This window comes from Anopheles cruzii, chromosome 3, assembly GCF_943734635.1.
Source record: "Anopheles cruzii chromosome 3, idAnoCruzAS_RS32_06, whole genome shotgun sequence".
Lineage (NCBI taxonomy): Eukaryota > Metazoa > Arthropoda > Insecta > Diptera > Culicidae > Anopheles > Anopheles cruzii.
Genome location: NC_069145.1, coordinates 17192272 through 17213736, shown reverse-complemented (window position 1 = coordinate 17213736; position 21465 = coordinate 17192272). Strand labels below are relative to the sequence as shown.

General features: G+C 51.2%; 1 protein-coding gene across 2 annotated transcripts; it reads left to right on the top strand.

Annotated features, from left to right (window-relative positions):
• Positions 1–21440, top strand: LOC128269670 (glucose dehydrogenase [FAD, quinone]). 2 transcript variants are annotated; one of them, XM_053007053.1, is made up of 5 exons: positions 1–175; positions 13554–13721; positions 13804–13930; positions 19479–20773; positions 20839–21440. In XM_053007053.1, the coding sequence occupies exons 2-5, from the start codon at positions 13572–13574 to the stop codon at positions 21088–21090; spliced, it is 1824 nt and encodes a 607-aa protein (XP_052863013.1). In that variant the 5' UTR covers positions 1–175; positions 13554–13571; the 3' UTR covers positions 21091–21440. The 2 variants fall into 2 exon arrangements, with proteins under 2 accessions (XP_052863013.1, XP_052863014.1); XM_053007054.1 differs by lacking the exon at positions 1–175 and adding an exon at positions 7927–7933 and having other exon boundaries at positions 13567–13721.
• Positions 21441–21465: the final 25 nt, after the last annotated feature.

Genomic DNA, 21465 nt, shown 5'->3' with positions numbered 1-21465 from the left:
AAGCCTGAAACTATACGAAGCGTATCAGCACCGCGGGTGACATAAAGTTCGCGAAGTGCGATAACCGTTGTTGCGCTCGGCGACGTTTCGCCACCTTGACACCGGACCGAGACGATTCGCCCGCGTGATTTCTGGTGCGGCCACAGCCGGAAGAAGCAGAAAGACAGTGAAGCAGGTGAATTTTCCATCATAATTCCGGGCTCCGTTTGTTTTTTTTTTTTGCACTGCTTTCTATGCTAACGTGGCCCAGCCAGCAAAGGGGTGGCGGCTTCCTCGGCGGGCTTGCTGGAAGGCATTTTTCGGATTCCCTTTCGCCGCGAGCCGCGAGCAATGCAAAACACACGCCGTGGCGCCGCCGTTACCGAACTAATTAGCAAACCACGGAGCGGGCGGCACGGCACTATTGTTTTTTTTTGTGGTGCTGTGTGTCGCATTTCCCACTTCCTTTACTAACACAGTGGAAAAAACACACAGACAACGCTAGAAAGGGATGGCACCGCACGCGCCCGTGTGCGGTGCCCAGTGTTTGGATTAATAATTTCATGCCTTCCAAGTGCCGCCTAATGCGTGTAGCCATCCGATAAGCAGGAGCACCGGTGGGAGGTGGGAGACGAAATTAAAACACCACTTGAAAATTCAAACAACCCTTTCCCGGTGCGTCACCCAACGGCACGGACGGATTGGGTTAGGTTAGGTTCGCCAGCCATTTCCCGCTTCAAATTGTTTCACATTTTAGGGGCCCCCGTTGGAGTTCGGTAGGCGGAAAAGGCAGTCAACATGCGGGGCTGGGAATGGTGGGCACGCGAAATGGAAATTTTCGTTATGAACGATTGGTTCGCTCAAGACACAATGCCCGATGATATCAGACGAAGACGATCTTCTCGAAAACGATCCGGAAACCGGTGGGACCTGTGGGGAGATGGCCTTTTCCGAAACAACACAATCGAAAGCCCCTTCCTGGCCTGGTCGTGGTCGAAGGTCGGATGGCACTCTCGAGGATGACGTCGGATGAAAGCGGAAGATACAGGGTGGTTAATACGTGCCGAAACGGCACCCTTTTCTAAGTCACGAACTGTGGCGTTCCACTTGGAATGTTACATGGAGATTCGGGTAACAAAAGTCAAAAACATGTTTCATGTTAATCGACTGAAAGAGACGTGACTCGAATTAGTTCCAACCCTTTAAAGTACTTAGTATAGGGCTTAGTTACTTTTACCTGATCTTGATAAACCAAAACAAACTGCTTATTTTTTTTTGTATTTGCGGCCAAAACTGCTCGAATCTTACGAATTAGTTTATGATAGTATATTTAAAACGTATATACTATTTTAAAAGATACAATATAATCTGAGCTATACTAATGTGGAAAAACATGTTGGGAATTCTATAAGCGAATTCGAATCAAAAATTCTTTATTAATTCCTCTAAATCTATGTCATTTAAATAATCCCGACTCTATGCAATACATCTATGGCTAAATTTGCACCAATTTTCGACACCGCCCGAGAAGTTCATTTTAGGAATAGCCTTCAACACATTCTCCATTTCGACTACTATCTCCACGGCTCGGCTCTAAACGGTATCCATGGAGCGGCCTCTTTAGTTTAGCGAATAACCAGAGGTCACATGATGCTAAGTCGCGGGCGAAGGCTGACTACGGTCTGGTGTGTAACTACGGAACGATCTGAATCGAGTTTGAGTCGAAATGATCACGAAACGATCTCGAAAATGTGATGCAAAAACCTCGCTTCTAGAAACGAAAAACTAAGATTTGTTTCTCCACAAATCGAGTCTCTTTTGACGCACAGAATTACGCAAACGTTTCGTTTTTGTTGTTGACAGTTTGTGCCATTTGGAAGGATTTCATGACGCACCACGAAAGTCAAAGATCTCTGTTTCCTATTATTTTTTTATTACAGTACTATAATGTCATCAAAGATCCAACGATTATCATTTTTGAGATGAAATGTAAGTTCGCTTGAAAAAGAAATGGACTTCCACCAAAAGACATTATCTTGACGTGTGCGTTTTGACGTGATGCACGTAATAAAATATCAGAGGGCGTCTATCGTCGCGATTGTGACAGCATTTGAATTGAATTGTTGCAAAAGAAACAATTACTTCACCAAATTTTCGACCAAGTGCCGAGATATATTTTCCACACCGTAGAAATTAACGACAAATCCCCGTGGCACGACTCCAAGAATGGGTTTTAGTATACCAAACAACAGCATACCGATCATAGCAGACCCGGCCCGGCCCGTGCGAGAAAGTGAATTTCGTGCCGCATCCCGGAAGGTTGGGGCGAGTTTCCCGCATTTCCCGCCGTTTACTTATAATTCAGGCCGCGCAACCGGTGACGTTTGCCGTGCCAGCGACAGTTCCATCCCTCCACGCAGCCCGTGGGAATCGGATGTTGTCCGGGGCGGGGGGCGCGTAAAAACACTTTCTGGCGGAGGGTGTCTGTTTTCGGAAAGCATCTCTAACGAGCCCAATGGCAATTTACATTTTGTTTTTTAATCATCTCCCCACGATGACGACGAAGACGATGACGGCGACGAGCATTCACTCCGGGGATCGCCGCACTACCGCACGCTGACTCCGGACGATCCGCGCAGATGATGCGCATGATTTATGCTAGCCGGCGGAAGGCGGAAAGAAATGGAGCATGCGGGGCTGATTATGGGGGCCTTTGTTTGCTGGTTACGAGACGCACCAGGTCGCCACCGTCGCTCGGTGAGGTGTAATTCTGCCTGCCTGCCTTGCGAAACGGTGGCCGACGATCAATTCCGACATTCCGCGGGCGGGCTGACCTCCCGTTTTCTAAACGGCCCGATCGCCTAATAAGTGCGCAGCGCGCCGGCCGACCGCTTAGGTAACCGACGTGGCGTGGCGACGAGGAATGCTAATTTTCCGACATCGAGAAGCTGGCCGGGGGAGGCCCAGACCACAACAGCCCAGAAGGGCAATTGTTTTGGAAAATTATTCTTCTTCACCGTGGAGCCGGACCGAAAATCCCTTCGGCATTTCGTAAGCCCCACGCTGGGGCTAACCTGGGAATCGGTTTATTTACAAACAAAACCTCCCACTGGCCTCGGGCCGGGAGGGTGTGGGAGGGGGCAGGAGCAGGATCCGGGGAGACCCTTGGCCCTGCCCGCGCAGACGGAAGATCGCGGTGTCATCAATGGGTGGGTGGGTTGTCCAAAGGCTAGACTTAGATAATGAAACGAAAAAACATCATTCCAGCGGGCAGCGGTCTATGATTTTCTCGACTTCTCGTCGGGAAATTATGGGCCCTCCGCGAGGGCCGGAGTGGGTGGCCCAGTGAATCTGCCCGTGTTCGAGTTTATGTTTGAATGTTGTGAACAGCATTAATGGCACTTTTATTGCCCCGTTACGTAAGCCGGCCTGAAGTGATCCGCTGTCCGATTTGTCAGTGACACCGCACCGGAGCGTTACAATGTCCTCTCGAGTTTGAAGAACTCCCAGATTAGCCACACCGAGCGTCGAGATCCCTACAAACTAAGATGTAATCGCAGTTTAGACACCTTCCTTAACTCAGGTTCCTTACTGCCCGCAGCGTGCACAATCCACGCCTCGAAGTGTAGTTATTATTTTATCTTTACCGACTTTTACTGACCATTTTATGCACGCCGGTGCCACATCATCATCATCATCGCAGCGCTTTCCAGCCACGGCAACCGTGTGGCAGTGCGAAACTTTCCTTTGCTCAACGTTTCAACTTTACCGATAAAACTTCGTTTGCTTCGTTACTGTCCCGGTGCTCGTCCCAGGTTGCTGGTGTTGGATTTCATTGCGCCACCAGGACATCGTTCGCATCGGGTGGGAGCTCTTATAGGGCAACGACAACTGTCACGGAGGACGACAAAAGTTGTGCTTAAAGCTGTCCTCTTCCGGTCTGTGGCCCAGAACTCAGAGCGGCAGCCGATGTTGGTCTCTGAGTGCCGCATGGACGTCCGGTCCGGTGAGATCTGGACACGTATCCCGAGCGGTACACTTAATTATAGCCCTTTCGAGCTCTCGGATAGCCGCGCCAGGATGTCCTCGTCTAATGAATTCCCGGTACAGTGACTGAAGTCAGTGACCGAGGGTAACGCCCAACTTGTGCTCATTAACGTCGGAAAAGTCGCGACAGGTTAGCCAAAGTCGAAACCTAACCTAATTACGATGACCGATTCGTGATGAATCCAGTCTGGCTCCGGATTTTCCCCTCGTTCTGTTCTATTTGCTGACCCACCAACGTGACAGCGTCAGCGATGAACGTGACGGGGACCAGGGAACCTAGCAACCAGGGTAGCATGCAATAATTGCGATCCGATGACCAAACCCTAGTGACCTTATGTAATCCGTGCCGTGGATTGCAGTGGCAGCATCATTTTTTTGTCTCGCCAAAGGTGAGACTTTGACAGAGGAATCGCAAAAAATACGGGTGACTGCAACAAGAGTAATCACTGATCATTAGCGGTCTGTCGATGATGGGTAAGCAAAAAAAAACGATGTCGGACAAAGAATGATAAATTGCACGGCGCTACCGATAGCGCGGGCGCGCTCCGTACAAATTGAGTGTCATGTTCCGTGTGGGGCCGGGACTGTAAAACAATCCATCATGCCGATCATTATCGGGTATGTTGCCGCGTGGCGTTCTAGAACGGCCAGAAAAAAACAAGAACCGGCCCGACTTTTGCATTGATTGAATCTATTTCGGGGTTCTTTTTCATCCGTTTCATAATTGAAACCGGAGGCCTGGTCGTTTGATGTGGAGCTTAAAAGGATGTTCCAACAACTTAATCACTCCGGATCCGGTAGCCGGGATGATAAAACGTTAACGGTGCTGTTTGACGTTGTTTAAAGCCCGCGCTCTGCGGTCGATTTGCGGATGGTTCGGTTTTAATGTCGGAACGGAAGGCAGATAACCACCCGGCACCCGAGACTGTACCCAGGTGTCTTAATTCTATTCGCATTAGTTACCGACAGGCCGGCAAATGATTTGGCATTTTGTGCTCGTGTTTGACGTGTTTTGATTAAAATGGGAATCACCTTTCGCTAACCTCCAAAAGACTTTGCCCTCGCGGAACTGCCACATTTCCGGAACGTGCTTGAAGAATTTAATAAATTCCTAATCGAATCGAAAGAAGCGCCGAACTTTCTCTCTCGCTCGGGCTACGAATTGAATTTCGTCAATTTACGGCGACAAAGTTTCGAAAAGTCGGCACCCAAAGTTCCATCATCTAGACACACTCGGCACAACGTAAACAAAACTTTCCTTCCGAAAGCGAATCGACCCACTTTCGAGGCTAGGGCGGCTAGGAAAGGAACCCGGCCGACTCTAGGCGCCAGATCGATGAATATGCAAAAGGTGTTTGGCGATTTTTCCTAACCGATAAGCGGTTCTCTGCTGCCGTCGTCTGCCGGACACTTCTGTAGGTCACTAGCCCCCATCGGCTGTTGCTTATGTCGGTCTGGAGTTTAGAAAAAATATCCACGTCCAGGTCTTAAAATAGCGACGACGTCATTCACGCCAACCGACGGGCGGAACGACACGGTAAACGCTAATCCCATCTCGGCACCCCATGTCGGCCCATGACCAGCGACAGAAGTGTTTGCTCGGAAACACGAAACCAAAGTGCAGACATTAAAATAATTAGCCGACATCCGTTAGGCAAACAATATTTGACTCTCGGAGCGCCGCGACCAGTTTGGGCGCCGCATTTGACTGTACTCGACCCGTACGCTGGTGGAAACGCTGAGCGATACTCACCAGAAACCTGTCTCCGGAAAGTGCAGAACATCTCGAAAGGAACGAGCTGGTGATGCTGCTAAAAAAAAGACACCCAACCCAACACCCAGCACGGTATGCGAGAACAGTTATCCGTGGAGGCTGTGCCTGGGGAGAAACTTCCATCGGCTGCAGGTCCCCGAGACGGTCATTTCGCGGCCGTGCAACCACACCGCCCGTCGACGAGAAGCAATAATGTATTGAAAGCGGCAAAGATGTGGACAGAGTGCTTTCCTCTTCGCCTTCGGACAGGTTGTCGTTTCGGATGACCTCGATCGGGGACAGAAAAAGGGTTCGTCTGTGTAAGCTCTGACCACCAGCTCTGGCAGGTTGCACGGGACCGCTATAAAGATTCGTCGCCAGCTGATGGTTGAGGTCAAGATTAGACAGAAACCCGCGGCATGGACCTCAGTGGGTTTTTTTTTCGACGAACAGCGATGGGTTTTCCCACTCCCGTCGATGAGTGACAAATTGTTGCACGCTTGAATGCTGATGAATCTACTCGGTCTGACCTGAAACGATGTCCTCCAAATGACCGAGACTAGTTCACCTGGCCCGGTCCGATTGCGATACGACTGATGACACCTTATCATCCTTGTGAAAAGTGTCACTAGAGGTTGAGGACCCCCACCGGGGGATCCGAAAGCTCATTAGGCCAACCTTGAACTTGGAAAACCCGAACCCAGCGTAGATCGCGTGTCTTGTGCCAGCTGCGCCCCGGTAACCGGTTGCGGTGCCGAACACGGGGTTTGTCCGGACCGCGGTTCGCCAAAAACCGGTTACGGCTGTTGGGGTTGCGTTGCGGTCAGGGAAATGACCGGTTAGGCAGGAAGTGGGCAGCTAGTGGGCAGAAGCACCGCCACGTCATCGGCCGATAATCAACGGCTTCAGATAATGAACCATCCGGCGCATACCTTCACGCACACCGGGGTTGATCTCGTTTATCATCGTCCATCAGTGTCATCTTTATCGACACGCCACACGGCTTTGACCCCCGGCGAAGGCACCGTCACGGAACGGCAAGGTTTCGGAGGCTCGCCCTCGGCACCGTGCGCCAATGGAAGTACAAGGACCGACCCCATGCGGAGACACGTGGCGAACCGGTCGACGAGGTCTCGACCCGGAAGGGGACGGAAGTGGAAACCGACCCCATCGCCGGGTGCGATTCGCGTCGAATCGCGAGCTTCCGGTGACGGTGGTTTGGCTTTGTTTTTCACACCGGAACCAGACCGGCCACAAGGAGCATTAGAACTTCACCGTGCGGCGCGCCAATCAAACTGTGCGTTAGAAATCGCTCATCGAAACGAAACGGTGACTTTATCTCGCGAAGTGTTAACCACCGGAACGGATCGGCCTAATGGGATCGGCTCAATGAAAGGCTTGTTTCGGTTGCATAACCACGGCGAGAGCCACGGCTTCGCCATTGGCACTGCGAAGGCGTGCCAATCAAAGTGATTAACTTTTCGTGTTTATGATTAAATTATGAGCATGGATGAGCTCCGTACTCGGCAATGCGAAAAATTGGGCGTAGCTAATTGCAGTTTTCTAATAGTTTTCACCTAAAAGACCTAAACAGTTGATAAGAACTTGATAATGCAGAGAAACACATCTTCCGTTAACTGCTCTCAATTCTCTTTCTTTCTTCGATTGCTTTTTTCTATTTGATTTTGTCTAAAGAATTAAACTAATGTGGAAAATACAGTCAAATTTCAATAAATATTATTATCTATTAACAACACACTTTCTTTACTAAAAATTCTTTACACCTAACAATAATTTATTTTAGTTTCCCCAGCTACAAGAACCATTTTATAGATCCCGCAACGTGTTCGTCTTATTGTCGTTGTCCAATGTGAATGTCCCTGAAAACCGCGAATAACAGAAACCTAAAGTGCATCATGAAAACTCACCTTCAATGTCGCGGTACCCGTTCCCCCGACCTTTCGGCGACAAAAACACTGATGCTCCTGGCCACGCTGCACTGGCCACTGGAAACACAAAAATCAAGGCCCCAAAGCGAGAATCGCGAGCGAACCAAAAAGCTGGCTCATTTTTAGCAGCCAGTCGGCCGGTGACTTTCACCATGGCATCGCCGTCTTCGGTGGCTTCGGCTTCTTTCGGCCACACAAATGTCAAGTAGCAAGGGCAGACCGGGGTTCCGAAAAACCGGTTCGCATGACTTTTATGCACTCCCCCGAAAAGTGCATTCCGTGGCCGCTCCGTGGTTACCGGAATTTCCAGCTTCTCCCCTTCGCAACCTGTTGCCCGTCCGTCCGCCCGTCCATCCGTCCGGTGACTTCGGGCGTCGGTCACGCCGTGCTCGTCACCGTTGATTGGTGTTTGCGTTTGCGTTGAACGCGAAACTCCCGGGCCCGGCGGTCCATTCTGCGCGGTGCCGGTGATTACCTTTTTTCCCATGGGCGGCCCCAGTCTCAGAGTCGTGGTCCGTCGACTTGGCCCCAATTCTCGGCACTACGACTTGCGTTTGCCGACGCGTCGATAGTGATCGATTGCGTAAGCAGCTCACGTCTTCCCGGGGGCCATATGCGCGTTCGCAAGTTTCTCTCCGTCTCTCCGTCTATTGTTCTTCAGCCGGGCCGCTGCGTGGAACATCACACATGTGGCAAAAAAGTTTCCTCTTACTCGGTCTCGGGCGTGAGTTTACAGTCCGTAAGCGCAACGAAAATCGCTCATTCGATTAAGATTCTATATATCTTGCTGAAACTTCAACTATTTTTCTTTCCGACAACCACGAATCTGGTAGGCCGGATGGTTGTTTAGCAGCCACACCCGACATCACTTGGTAAACTTGAGATCTCCACCGACACCACCACGGCGGGGTTACCATCCATATAAAGTACGGACCCCGGGGGATGCAATAACATTAATCCGATTACGGTGCTGGCGGCGTTGAACTTTTTGATTTATATTCCCCGCCCGTTTTACGTTTGCAAAAGAAAAAGATGGCCGCCGATACCGGTTGGGATGCGAAGAAAGTAAGTAATAAACTCGAATGTGGAAGGTGGTGTGACCCGCCGGAGCTCGCACCTTATCCGAAGTGCTGCGACTGTCGCTGGCCGAGACAAAGAGTTCTCCGAAGATCTCATCACACACACACCGAGGAAAGCCGAAATGAAGGTTGCAAGTTCAACCGATATCTTATCCGATTGTCCGCCGCCATCCGGGGAGACTAAGCCACAACACTCGCCCGTCCAACGCGCGCACACGATTTTCCGTTTTACGATCCGCAAACACGCCCGCCGGCAAGCGTCGGGAAGGATTCTGATACATCCTTGCAGTGCACGCCCCTGGACGTGCCAGCGCCGGTGATGCCATCAAACACTGGGGATGGGGCAAAAAAAAACCGGAGCCCGTCGCCTTCGGATCCAGATTGATGCTTTTCGAGCGAAAGAAAATCCTCGCTCCTCGTCCTCGCGCTGAAGATGAAATGAAAAGTTAAACATAAATCTTTTCTCTTCGGATTTCAGCGCTCATTGGTATGCGAACGGTTTGCCGTCGGAGTGCTCGGTACGGATTGTCCGCGTTCGGTCGAGGACTCTCTTTTTTGGGTGGATGCGTTCGCTCCACTTCACGCCCGATCGGAGTGGATCGGATCGTGTGGCAAATAGGTTGGTCTCGAGCCCTGGTCCCGAGCCATAAGCGAGTGCATAATGAGACCAGCGAAGCAAACGAATGGAATGTATGTGTGCTACATAAACACAGGAAACGGATATAACACCAGGAAGGACCGGTCGCGTTTGGGAACGTTTCTAGCGACAAACGACGACAGAAAGAGAATCCTTGCCAACTGCCGGGAAGCACGCAAAACAAACACAGACCGTAAGCGGGTGGTTCCTTTTTGGGGCGTTTTTACTGCAAGCAAAATTTACATTTAAGGCATGCTATTACATTGCAGCGGCGCACCAAAAAGCGCATCAAGAATGGCAGTGAAAGGAGTAGAACTCTGCGTGAGATTAAACTATATATTGTGTGACATTCTTTCATCGAATTCAAGCCATAACTCCTCAGGTTGCAGGAGCGGCCAGAGACCTGCATCTGGCGACTCCAAAACTTATATTAGTTTAACCGATATCAATCAAGAAACTTGTACGAAGGACTATTTGCGAACCAGACGGCGATAAACAGCAACAGCTCCAAAGCATGGTCGTTGCGGTTTTGTAGCGGAAATTGATTTTCCATCATCGTCCCTGGCATGCTCGGGAATTGCTTTCAGCCCCCGATGCCTTCCAACCCTCCGGGGCTCTCGACGATGGATTATAAGGTGTAAACCACCTCTAAGGCCGATGTCAACACGTTCTAACCGGAAGGTTCGTAGGTCGAAGGTAGACCGAGAAGCGCCGTGGCACGCAGTTGGCTTCCGGTGACACCCATCAAGCGCCGGCTTGGTGGCGGTCGTGGGTGCGACTTGCAGGGTCTTATCGAAGAACATTCCCGTAAACGTTACGACGGCATGTCAGGTGTTGCTGCTCCATCTTGCCGAGCCGGCAGCGTTAATCTTGCTTCGTGCTACGCGCTTCGAGCCACCGACCGAATCAATCGAATCGAGCTGGCGGTTCCATCGTCGACGTTGACGGGCAGATGGTCTCAGACCGTTTCGGTGGTTTGGATGTTCCAGCCGAAGGTCCAGACTGTGGAACCACCCGAGGGAGATGCTCGATGCACCCAACCGACCGGTCAATTTGTGGTGGCAATCTACAACTCTATTTGAAATCACGGACCATGGCGCATCTCGCGGTGTCAGCGGATGAGGTGAAGCACAAACTCCAGAAGCCGTAATTGGTAGTTCCAATAGCCCAAGTGCAACCTCGGTTCAATGCACGGCCATCCACTGCTAGCTACCAGAATGAAAGCATGGCCCTCGGGTTCGACTTTCTATCTCTTCCTCGAGGCGCAACCTCGCTCCGGCAGGGTAATGCTATCCATCGTTTTAATGAACGCTCGCTGCTCGATATTCTGGTAGCATCCCGGGCTCGAGGCAGTAGCACCGGCAGCAATGCAGCTCAATTACTTGTCCCACGGTGGATTACGGTGCGCCCAGACTACGGGCCTGGGAGCAACAGCCGGGAAATCGATAGCCTACCGAGCGTCATCCTACGCCCGGATCACCCGGATGAGCTCGAAAGGGAATTACTCCCAAAGTAATTAATAAAGGGGGCGGATTTTATTTCGCGCCGATGCAATTTAGCCCGCCGGGGTCCGGAACCGCTCGGAGTTTGTCGTGTGGATCTCAGCCCACAGAGCCACGGAGCCACGGAGCCACGGAGCGTTTAAAGCCTCTCGAAAGATTTATTGGGTCTAATAGCTAGCGTACTTAGAGGAGCGCAGTCGGTCTGAAAATAGCTAATTCAATTGAGCCAATATAAGCTCCCGGAGCGAGCTTAGCGTAATAGAGTTCAACAGACCACCGCTATGCTGCCGGCTTCGGATTCCCAAGCATATCGGCATACGTTAAATTTTCGGATCACCAATCTCGGAATAATAAAGCATAAATTTACATTTCATTCGCCAAACTTGCGAAGCTTGCGCCTTATCAGCCGCCGATGCCTATCGCCTTGAGCCACGGTTCACGCACAGCCAGCAAAAGTTCTCAGGCCTCCCATCCCGGCCATCTCGGGCCAGAGTCTCACGTCTTCAGCGATAGTTTCACCACCGCGCGCATTGGCGTTACGCAAACTTCTTCCCCAACGACGACCACTGGCCTCGGCCTCGGCAAATCATCGGTGGCGTTCCTCTCCGGCCGTGAGCCACAACTTCGGATGCCCGTGCCCCGAAACCGGCAATTTTATCAAATCTTTCAATTACGGACCCCGGCCGCATCGTGGAGCACGGCAGAACATTTTCCATCGCCGAACGCAACCCGCAACGTCATCGGAACCGCCGCCCCGGCTGATGCACACCGCCGCCCAGGTCCAGACCCCTCTTGTTAGCAGTCATGTTGCTGCATTATCGCTATTATTTTCCATGCAGGCCCAATTTATTTCTTCCGGCAAACCGGTACACCGCCGGATGGCGAGGTTATGTTCTTCGTGTTTCTTTTTTAGTTTTGAGTTTCGTGATGTTTTTCCAACCGTTCGCCGGTTTTCCGGCTCCGGCTCTGGCTCTTTCCCCATCCGCTGGCCGCAGCATCTTCTCGGCGCGCCGGCTGTGCCTGTGTCGATTTCCACATCTCGCGTTCGCGGAAACGACCGCGGCCGTTTCCGCGAACCGAGCCACCGAACCGAGCGCGCTGCAATGTCGGCGCCGTTGTTGCGGCAAATATGACGAGATTGATCGATGATGGGCCGATTGGGAGATTGCCGCGCTTTCGGATGCACTTCGGATGCAATCGAGAACGCCGCCCCCCGGGGGCGGGTGGCATCGAGTGTTTTCTCCACCGTCATTCGCCCACCGCTGGAACCCGTGGTCATGGATCGGCATCGGAATAGCTTGTTTCTGTGTCGTGTTAATCGTTCGCCCCTCGGGGACGATGTGTCTTTTGTACTGCTTTTCAGGGGATTTATTTTACGATTTTTGTTTTGGGTTATACAATCTCTCTTTATTTAACGGACCAACAAACAAAAGTATATTTGTTTCTCTTCGCCGCAACTTTGCCATAATTTCGACTGGATTTCTGATTAAATGAGTAATTCAACCCAATTCAATATTCGATGATTGACTACTGTTACTAGTGATACGTTTTATTTATCTGGAGATTGTGTCGTATGGCGTTAAACTATAATTTTTTTATTTTAGAACATAAAAACATCAGAAAAGCGAACATAAGAATGCTAAACTTGAACCTCAACGAATGTTTCCTCCATTAAACATTGGAGCGAATATAATTGACCTACCGACAAACCGCACAATTTTAAATACTATGACTGACTAAAAGTTAAATAACAAGTATAGGATGTTCCTTCTAGTGTTTGGATTTCAAACTACCGATTTCTTTACTTTTAGAACGTCAAACTTATTTGCAACCTAAACTGTACGAAAATTGAAATACGTAAAATTGAAATTGAAAATCGTCTTCACATTTTATTTTCAAATATGAAGATGAGTTCGAAAGTTCATTAATAATTTAATTTAAAAAATTAATGATATTTTATTTTGAAGATGAAACACATCTCTACATCTTCTGCATTGGATTAAGAATGACGGTTGGCAAACGTGACGAAATGAAAAAAAAACACAATTAATAAAAAAGCATTTGACTTCTTAAATACCGATCAGAATGTTGTTTAATATTTTAAGAACAGTCAATACCTCAGTCAGACAATACCCATAACACAAATAAAAATCAAAATTAACAATCAACGCACATTATTCAAAGATCTGTCCGCCATGGTGCCGTGACTACACACTGACGGTTCCGATGTGGCCATTTACTTGCCGTTCGCCACTCATCTACATTCAACACCGAACACGGGTCATCAGTAAAATCTCACACTCGGCAGACCATATTCGAGTGTGGCCCGTACTTAGCGTATGCGGCATGCTCGAAGCGGCATCGGCAAGGCTCAGGCCGCCTTTCGTTTCCGTGATGCAATGTGGTGTGTTCAGCCATCTTCGGAGTCGCGGAGGATGATCGCCAGTCACTCGCTCGGTCGTTCGTCCTTGCTCCGATTATTACCTCTCACACGGCGCACCGATCGGTTTGGCACCGATCCAACTCCGAAAGTGTGTGTGTGTGGCGTCAGGGGTCAACCCGCATTCCCCGGCCGAAAGTAACCACGTGTCTGTCTTATGCTTTCAGAACTCATCCATAGCCACGATGTCTACCTGTGCGTGTCCGATGTCGAGCCCGGTCGGGGCCACCCTGGCCGCACTCTGTGGCGGCCCGCAGTACATGCTGTTTATGGGGCTGCTGGAGGTGTTCATTAGGTCGCAGTGCGACCTGGAGGACCCATGTGGCCGCATGAAGGTAGGCCACAGACGCACGACGATCAGGGACGATCGACACCGCAGCGGGCGCTCCATTTTTTTCCTTATCGATCTCCCGGCAGGCAAAGTCTACGCGCGGTGTCGACTACGAGTACGATTTCATTGTCGTCGGTGGCGGATCGGGTGGCTCGGTGATTGCGTCACGGTTGTCGGAAATCAAGAACTGGAAGGTACTCCTGATCGAGGCAGGTAAGTACACCCCGTTACGCCATGGCATCGTTGGTGACGCCGAAAAGCGAACCATTTACGCAAACGCTCGGCACGGTTGGCTGACCTCGGCCGAGCATATTCTAAGCCCTCTTCACTCTTCAGTCGCGCCAGCAGACGACGAGCAAGGCATCGTGTCCATTCACGCGAACGCCAATTTTCTTTCCCCCCAGGGGGCCCTCAACAAGATGTTGCAGAAGTGGGAGCGCTTGGCCTCGCACTTTTGCACGACGGCCCGTCCAGTAATGTTTTGGTCACGATTAGCTTTCGGTTGCCCAACGCGCGTCGCTTCGATTATTAGCGGAATCGGAATGGAATTAAAACACCGATTCGGGCGAACGGGTAGTTTCGGTGCGAGCAGAACGATTAGCATACCCCGAGACCGAGGCTAGAGCGTTACACAAACACAATGGCCAAGTTACGAAAATTGGTGCGACTCGATTTTTAGGCTCTGCAGCCAACGAGGCTCACAGCACGGAAATCCGTTGACGACCGGTTCAAGTGATTCTATTAGGAAAGCCCCACGAAGCCCCAACACCTTACACGGGCCGACCTAGGCCCGGACCATGTAACGAGACCGAAGGTGTCAATACCTAATCCATCACCGGCAGGCCGTTCCGAGGGCCGCTTGCTCCGTGGAAGGAAAGTTGTGAAGATGATACGAGCCCGATTCGGGCCGAGTCTATTTAACATTCAGACTCTGACTCGATTTGCACCATCCACATTAGCCCTACCGGTTGGCATTTAGATCCCCATTTGAGCTGGGCCACCCGGATCCGAACCGGAGCTACCAGAGGCTCTGCGTGCGCGAACGATGCACCAACGAATGCGTGACACGTGGCTGAAATGGTGCCTTTGGCCTTTCTGCTCGTCGTCGCCGTCACGACCCCACATTCTCGGATGACCGTTGGGATTTTCGAATTGCATCCAACATGCATGGAGCGTGGGTCCACGACATTTATGCGGTGCCAAATCCCCACCCCCCAGCGCAGCTCTTAAGCTGCGGAACATGCAAGCCCAAGGAAAAAAACACATTTTTTCGGGGTCGTTACCTTCTCCGGCTTTTATTTCATTCGCTCGTTGAGTGTCGAAAAGTCGCCGAGTGTCGAGTTACCCCGAAAACATGACATGGTCAAGGGTTCCTCCGGGCGCTCCTGATGCACACGGGGGCCGAAGACAGGAAAGTAGTTGAACTTAACACGGGACCAACGCGACGACGCGGTAAACCTGAAATACCGGAATCGGCGACAAGTTGGGAATTCTGGTTTCGGGAAGGATTATCGATTTTTCCCTGGACCACTGCCTGGACCAGTGGGTGAAGTGAACTTAAATGTCACCATTCCGCCACAGCCGCGCAGGTCATGCTAATACCATGGTCAGCGCTCCGAATAGGATTTGAAAAGGTGGCCCGTCTATTTGTTTACCGTGGTTCGTCGTAGTCGTCGTTGATGGCAGTCTGATGGTCGCTGGAGTGCAATAAAGGCTTGAAAAATGTGAGCCGCGTCGCTTTCTAGTCGCACTTCTCCTTAATGATGTGACCAAACCGCGGGCATCTAGCGTGGGACCTGGCCTCTGGGGTCGTCTATTCTATAACTCGTCTTTTAACTTTTCTTTCACTCACCCTTTTGCCAAGTACTGTGTAGAGTAGAGTACCTTTTGAAGGTACACCCTTTGGGGACCCGCCTCGCGTTAGGCTATTCCGTTAAATGTATTTTCTAATCAACCCGAACCGTTTCATTATACCAACCAACGGTCGCCGGGCTGCCACGTGCCGGTTTCGCGTTTCACACCGTTTCTCTCAAATTTGCCCAAGGCTGTGATTCCTCTCGGGGCGCCATTATGCGTTTGGTACAATTATCGTGTTACTGCAGCACCGCTGTGGACCGCTCCACCCGACCTTGACCCGGAACCGAAACTGAATGCGCAACATCAAACGGCGAACGGCGCCGCCTCCCCGTCATTTTATGCTTTGATGTTTTTCACCGGCCAACAACCGGCCATTTGCCCACCGGATTACAAAGCCCCGCGCTGAAGCTAATTCGCGAAAGGTGTTCACTCTCGCAAGATGCAGTTCCAGAGGAACCCTACCGAATCACTTCCTTCCATCGGAAGGAACCACTCGGCACGCCAGGCCAGGCATACAATGTGACCACCGTGTTCACGTCGAATAAACGTGGCCCAGTCGCGGGTTGACTAATCGAAGCGCATCTCGTGCAACAGACGGTCACTCCAACGGTGGCCTTCCTCCAGGCCAAACAGCTGGCCCGGAGAGTCGATCGGATCGATCCGACACGATAGGAACCGCGTTCGGCCATTGGCCGTTGCGCAGCGAGGCGAGCACATGAGCACTGAGAACTAGGTCGACTGGCCGGCCGGCGCACAATTACGGCTAGTCCCGGTACTACGGACCCGCGGCCAACTCGCTGCATTGCACAAACGCTTTTCACGACTTTCACGATTTTAGACGATTGATTTGAGTGCAGAAGAAGAGGAAGCAAAGCAAAGCGGCCCCACTCACGGTCGCACTGTGACCGTTCCATTATTCATTCGCAATCGGAACGGTGTGAAGTTATGCGCCGCGATTTGTGCAGCCTCCGGTTCGGTTCGGTTCGGGAATTGCAATCGATTTTGTGTGTTGGTTTACGATCGACCCCACTTGTCAACCGGTGCGGTCCGTGGCACGGGCCGATTTCCAACCAGTTTTGCGTTAATGGACAGTTTAATTGATTTTATGAGTCGAGTCGCGAAAATGGAAAATTTGTCTCACGACTCCCATTACACGGGGCGCATGGTCGCATGGTTCCGGTGATTTCATGGTGATTACATTGATACTGATCATTTCTCGTATCGGTTCGTTATCTCACGTTGATTATGTTGTCCTGTTTTGAAATGATAAATTAGATGGTAATTTACAGTCTCAATTTTCGTATCTAATTGAGCTTTTGCCACCCTTCGTTTAAACGATAGGCACCTAAATGCCACGGCCAAGTGCTTTCGTTACTCAACATCTGTAACAACTTTAATTTGGTTGGAGGACGTAATGTAAAACTAACACATGGGCTGAAAAGTCCCGAACCTAAGATGGGAAACGCGGCTTTATTGGTCACAGGTTAGAGATCTCCTTCAAGAGCTACACACAATCATTCCAGCGCCGCTCCAATATATCAATACCACTTTTGTAGAACGATTTATCTTGTCTTGCATGATAGATTTTCTTCTGATAAAGCTATATAACATTCACTGTTATTGGTATTGCCCTTCTCAAGATAGTGGATGAATATTACACCTCGCACATCACAAGATTCCGAGGCCATAGCCTTTCCCGCCAATTGTTGCGATTTCTGGCGCTTTGGACAAGGTTCACCAGTTGCATTCCACACATATCGACATGGCCAAACACTGCTCAGAATCATCCAGACGTTGTTGGTTTTGATACCTGATACGTTCTATTTGACATCTTTACAATGTCAGCTAACTGACGCAACTTCATTTTTCGATTATTCAAAACGATGTTGTGGTTTTTTTTTCAATGTTTCTCTGGCGTTACTGACTTTATTTGGACGTCCACAGCGCTCTGCATCATCGGTGTTTCTCAGCATCATCGTTTAAAATCAGCAAACCAACGTTTGCATTGTGGTTTCTGATGGAACGGAGTCCTTATAACACGTTTCAATCCATTGCTTCGCTTGAACGGTATTTTTTCCCACCAAGAAGCAGTGCAACATTAAAACACGAAAGTCTTTTGGATCCATTGTTATGAAAATAACATAGCACAATAACTCGAAAACTTATGAGTAATTTTAACAGCTTCCTTTTGAAGGTTAACTGCTAACTGAGAAAGCGATCAATGCAACAAAACTAGTGCCATTTATGGGTTAGGCCCGGTGCTTTTCAGCCCATGTGGTATGCAAATAACGCTCTGTCAAACCAGCAGCGATCCAGGGAATGGCCGGTGATTGTACAAACACAATAGATTGCAAATATTGTTCAATTCCCGTTTTAATTACGTTTAACAACTCAGCAATGCACTGAGCGCCCCCCTCAAAACAGCTTGGACCGAAAGTGGTTAAAACGAACCGTTTGCGCGATTCGTCTGTCTAATGGATCGTGCTCTGGTTTTTACTCATTTCACCCCATTTTGGTCTACAGACGGTACATTTATTGTGGCCGGTGCAAAACCGCCAACGGAGAAGTTGCGCGGAACGAAAAATGAAGCAAAATGGACGCCACGTCAGACTCAGCTCAGCATTGTGGTCGACGCTGACTGATTCCGGTTAACCCGCGGCGCTTTGCGGTGTGGATGCTGTATCGTCCTTGATGTTAAATGATGTTCAACCCGTTTACAACTACTGTCTGTTGTGTTTATCAGATTAACATTTGAGCATGTTCAAAATGCCACTCAAACACCGCCCAAACGCTCGTTACCAAAGAGCGTACATCGCTGGCTTGAGCCAGCGGCCCAAGGTGACGGTGATGAAATTACGAAAAATAATCTAATTAACGCCGCAGAGCACGGTCTCACGGGTTGCCACAGCTCAGCCAGGTCGGAGATAGAACTGGAATGTAGTTTGCATCTTGATGAGCGGCACTGTTTGCCCCAGAAAAAATAACCTATCAATTGCGCATTGCAGCCCGCCGGGCGAACGATGGATGTTGTGGAACGTTAGCATCCGTCACTTTGACGAAAACCTCATTAAACGTTTGGCAATTAAATGTGGCTGTGGCCGCGTGAATAATCAGCGATTGGCAAAGCGTCACAGAACGCGGTATTTAGGACTTTAAACCAACCGACGCGTCAATTGAAATTCAATTTAAACAATATGCGTAAAGATGCGCGCATACCGCAAATGATCCGCACAGCAAGCATTGCGGTCCAGTTCCTGGTCCTAGTTTATGATGGCCCCCAAGACACGGTCCAGACCATACTCCCGCCATAGAATGTGTGAGTACAAATGGAGCCTCAAATCGCTAGCATGAAGTGGCACAAATCCGCCCGTGTGTGTGCTCCGTATCGCTGCCACCGATCTCCACGTCGAACCACTCCGGGCGGTGAGTTTGTTCGATGCAGTTCTCCTACTTCGGTTCGGGATGCACCGCGGCACACAATCGAAAAGTAAATCTCTTGGAAAATTCTTCATCAATTGCAAAAATCCCACCCAACGCCTGGCCCGGCCCGGCCGCCGAAGATGCGGAGAAACCTTTTTGTACCGATTACTTCACACCACCGCGCACCGCTGTACGCCATGCCATGCCATGTCTGGCGTTTCCAAACCACAAACACACACACACACACGTGTATCACAAATATTGGTTCACGTCGATCTCCGCCGTTGCATCTGCATTCTCTGGGGGGCTCGCGGGGTCTTGGGTTTCCCGCGATGGCCGCGGATGGTTTCAGCAATGTTGCGCCGAGCGCGCAGACATCGATTGTTCCCCTTTCGTATCACTTTAATCGCTCGCAACCGCTAATTGGGTTGGTAGTTGGCTAATGGACTTCGCTGACGTCGCTATGCTGCTCTGTGTGTTGCAGGACCCGACGAACCGACCGGTGCGCAGATCCCGTCCATGTTCCTGAACTACCTCGGCAGTGACATCGACTGGAAGTACAACACGGAACCGGAGCAGCACGGGTGCCTTGGGTCGCCGGAGCAGCGCTGCTACTGGCCCCGCGGTAAGGTGCTCGGTGGTACGTCCGTCCTGAACGGCATGATGTACATCCGGGGCAACCCGCAGGACTACGACGACTGGGAAGCTCAGGGCAACGCCGGCTGGAAGTGGAAGGACGTGCTGCCGTACTTCATGAAGTCCGAGGACAATCAGCAGATCAACGAGGTCGACTCGAAGTACCACTCGACCGGTGGCATGCTCCCGGTCGGTCGCTTCCCGTACAATCCGCCGTTCTCGCACTCGGTACTGAAGGCCGGCGAGGAGCTCGGCTACCAGGTGCAGGATCTGAACGGGGCCAACACGACCGGGTTTATGATCGCGCAGATGACCAACCGGAATGGCATCCGGTACAGTGCCGCTCGGTCGTTCCTGCGGCCGGCCGTCAATCGGCCCAACCTGCACATCCTCCTGAACACCACCGTCACCAAGGTGCTGGTTCATCCGACCTCCAAGACGGCGCACGGTGTCGAGATCGTCGATGAGGATGCGCACATGCGCAAGATCCTCGTCAAGAAAGAGGTGATCGTGGCCGGTGGGGCCGTAAACTCGCCGCAGATTCTCCTGCTCAGTGGCATCGGACCGAAGACCCACCTGGAGAAGGTTGGCGTGCGGCAGCTTCACGAGCTGCCCGGAGTCGGTCACAATCTGCACAATCACGTGGCGTACTTTATTAACTTCTTCCTGAACGACACCAACACGGCGCCGCTGAACTGGGCCACCGCCATGGAGTATCTGCTGTTCCGCGATGGGCTCATGTCCGGCACAGGGGTATCGGCCGTAACGGCGAAGATCAGCTCCCGGTATGCGGAGAGGGCCGACGATCCCGATCTGCAGTTCTACTTCGGAGGCTACCTGGCCGACTGCGCCAAGACGGGTCAGGTCGGCGAGCTGCTCAGTAACGATTCGCGCGCGGTCCAGATCTTTCCGGCCGTCCTGCATCCGAAGAGCCGCGGCTACATCGAGCTGAAGTCGAACGATCCGCTCGAGCATCCGAGGATCGTGGTGAACTACCTGCAGGAAGATCACGACGTGAAGGTGCTGGTGGAGGGCATCAAGTTTGCCGTGCGTCTCTCGGAAACCGAAGCCCTGCAAGCGTACGGTATGGTCCTGGACCGGACGCCCGTCAAGGCGTGCCAGGAGTTCGACTTTGGAACACAGGTACGTACGCAAAAGTCGGCCCATTCGGCCTTCGACTCACTCACTCGTTCCGGAATTGTTTTCAGGAGTACTGGGAGTGTGCCGTTCGGCAAAACACGGGCGCCGAGAACCATCAGGCGGGCTCGTGCAAGATGGGACCCACCAGCGACCCGATGGCCGTCGTGGACCACGAGCTGCGGGTGCACGGCGTGCGGAACCTCCGGGTGGTCGATGCGTCCGTCATGCCGAAGGTCACGTCCGGCAACACGAACGCGCCGGTCATCATGATCGCCGAGAAGGGCGCCCATCTCATCCGCAGAGCGTGGGGAGCCCGCTAGGCGTCGGGGTGGCGGGCCTCTCCGCGCATTTACCGTATGGGATAGGATTCATCTACAAGGTTAAGCTTCGCGTTTAGAGTCGGTTTTCTTCCTTTCCCTCGAATTCGCGCAGGATCCGACTATCGATCCGATAGCACCGATTCCGGAGAGCCCCGAGATGCTCCTCATGTCTGTTATTATCACCGCTTCAACCCACCCCTATCCAGCGACCGGATAGGGTCTAGCGTCTAGAAAGGAAGGTGGAAATGTTGAGTTTCGCACCAACTGGTGCCGATCGATCGAGAAAAGTCCCGCTCAAAATGTGTTAATGTAAAGTTAAATTATGAATATCAATAAACGCGTCAAAGGTACAGAACTGAATCCGCATCCAGGGTA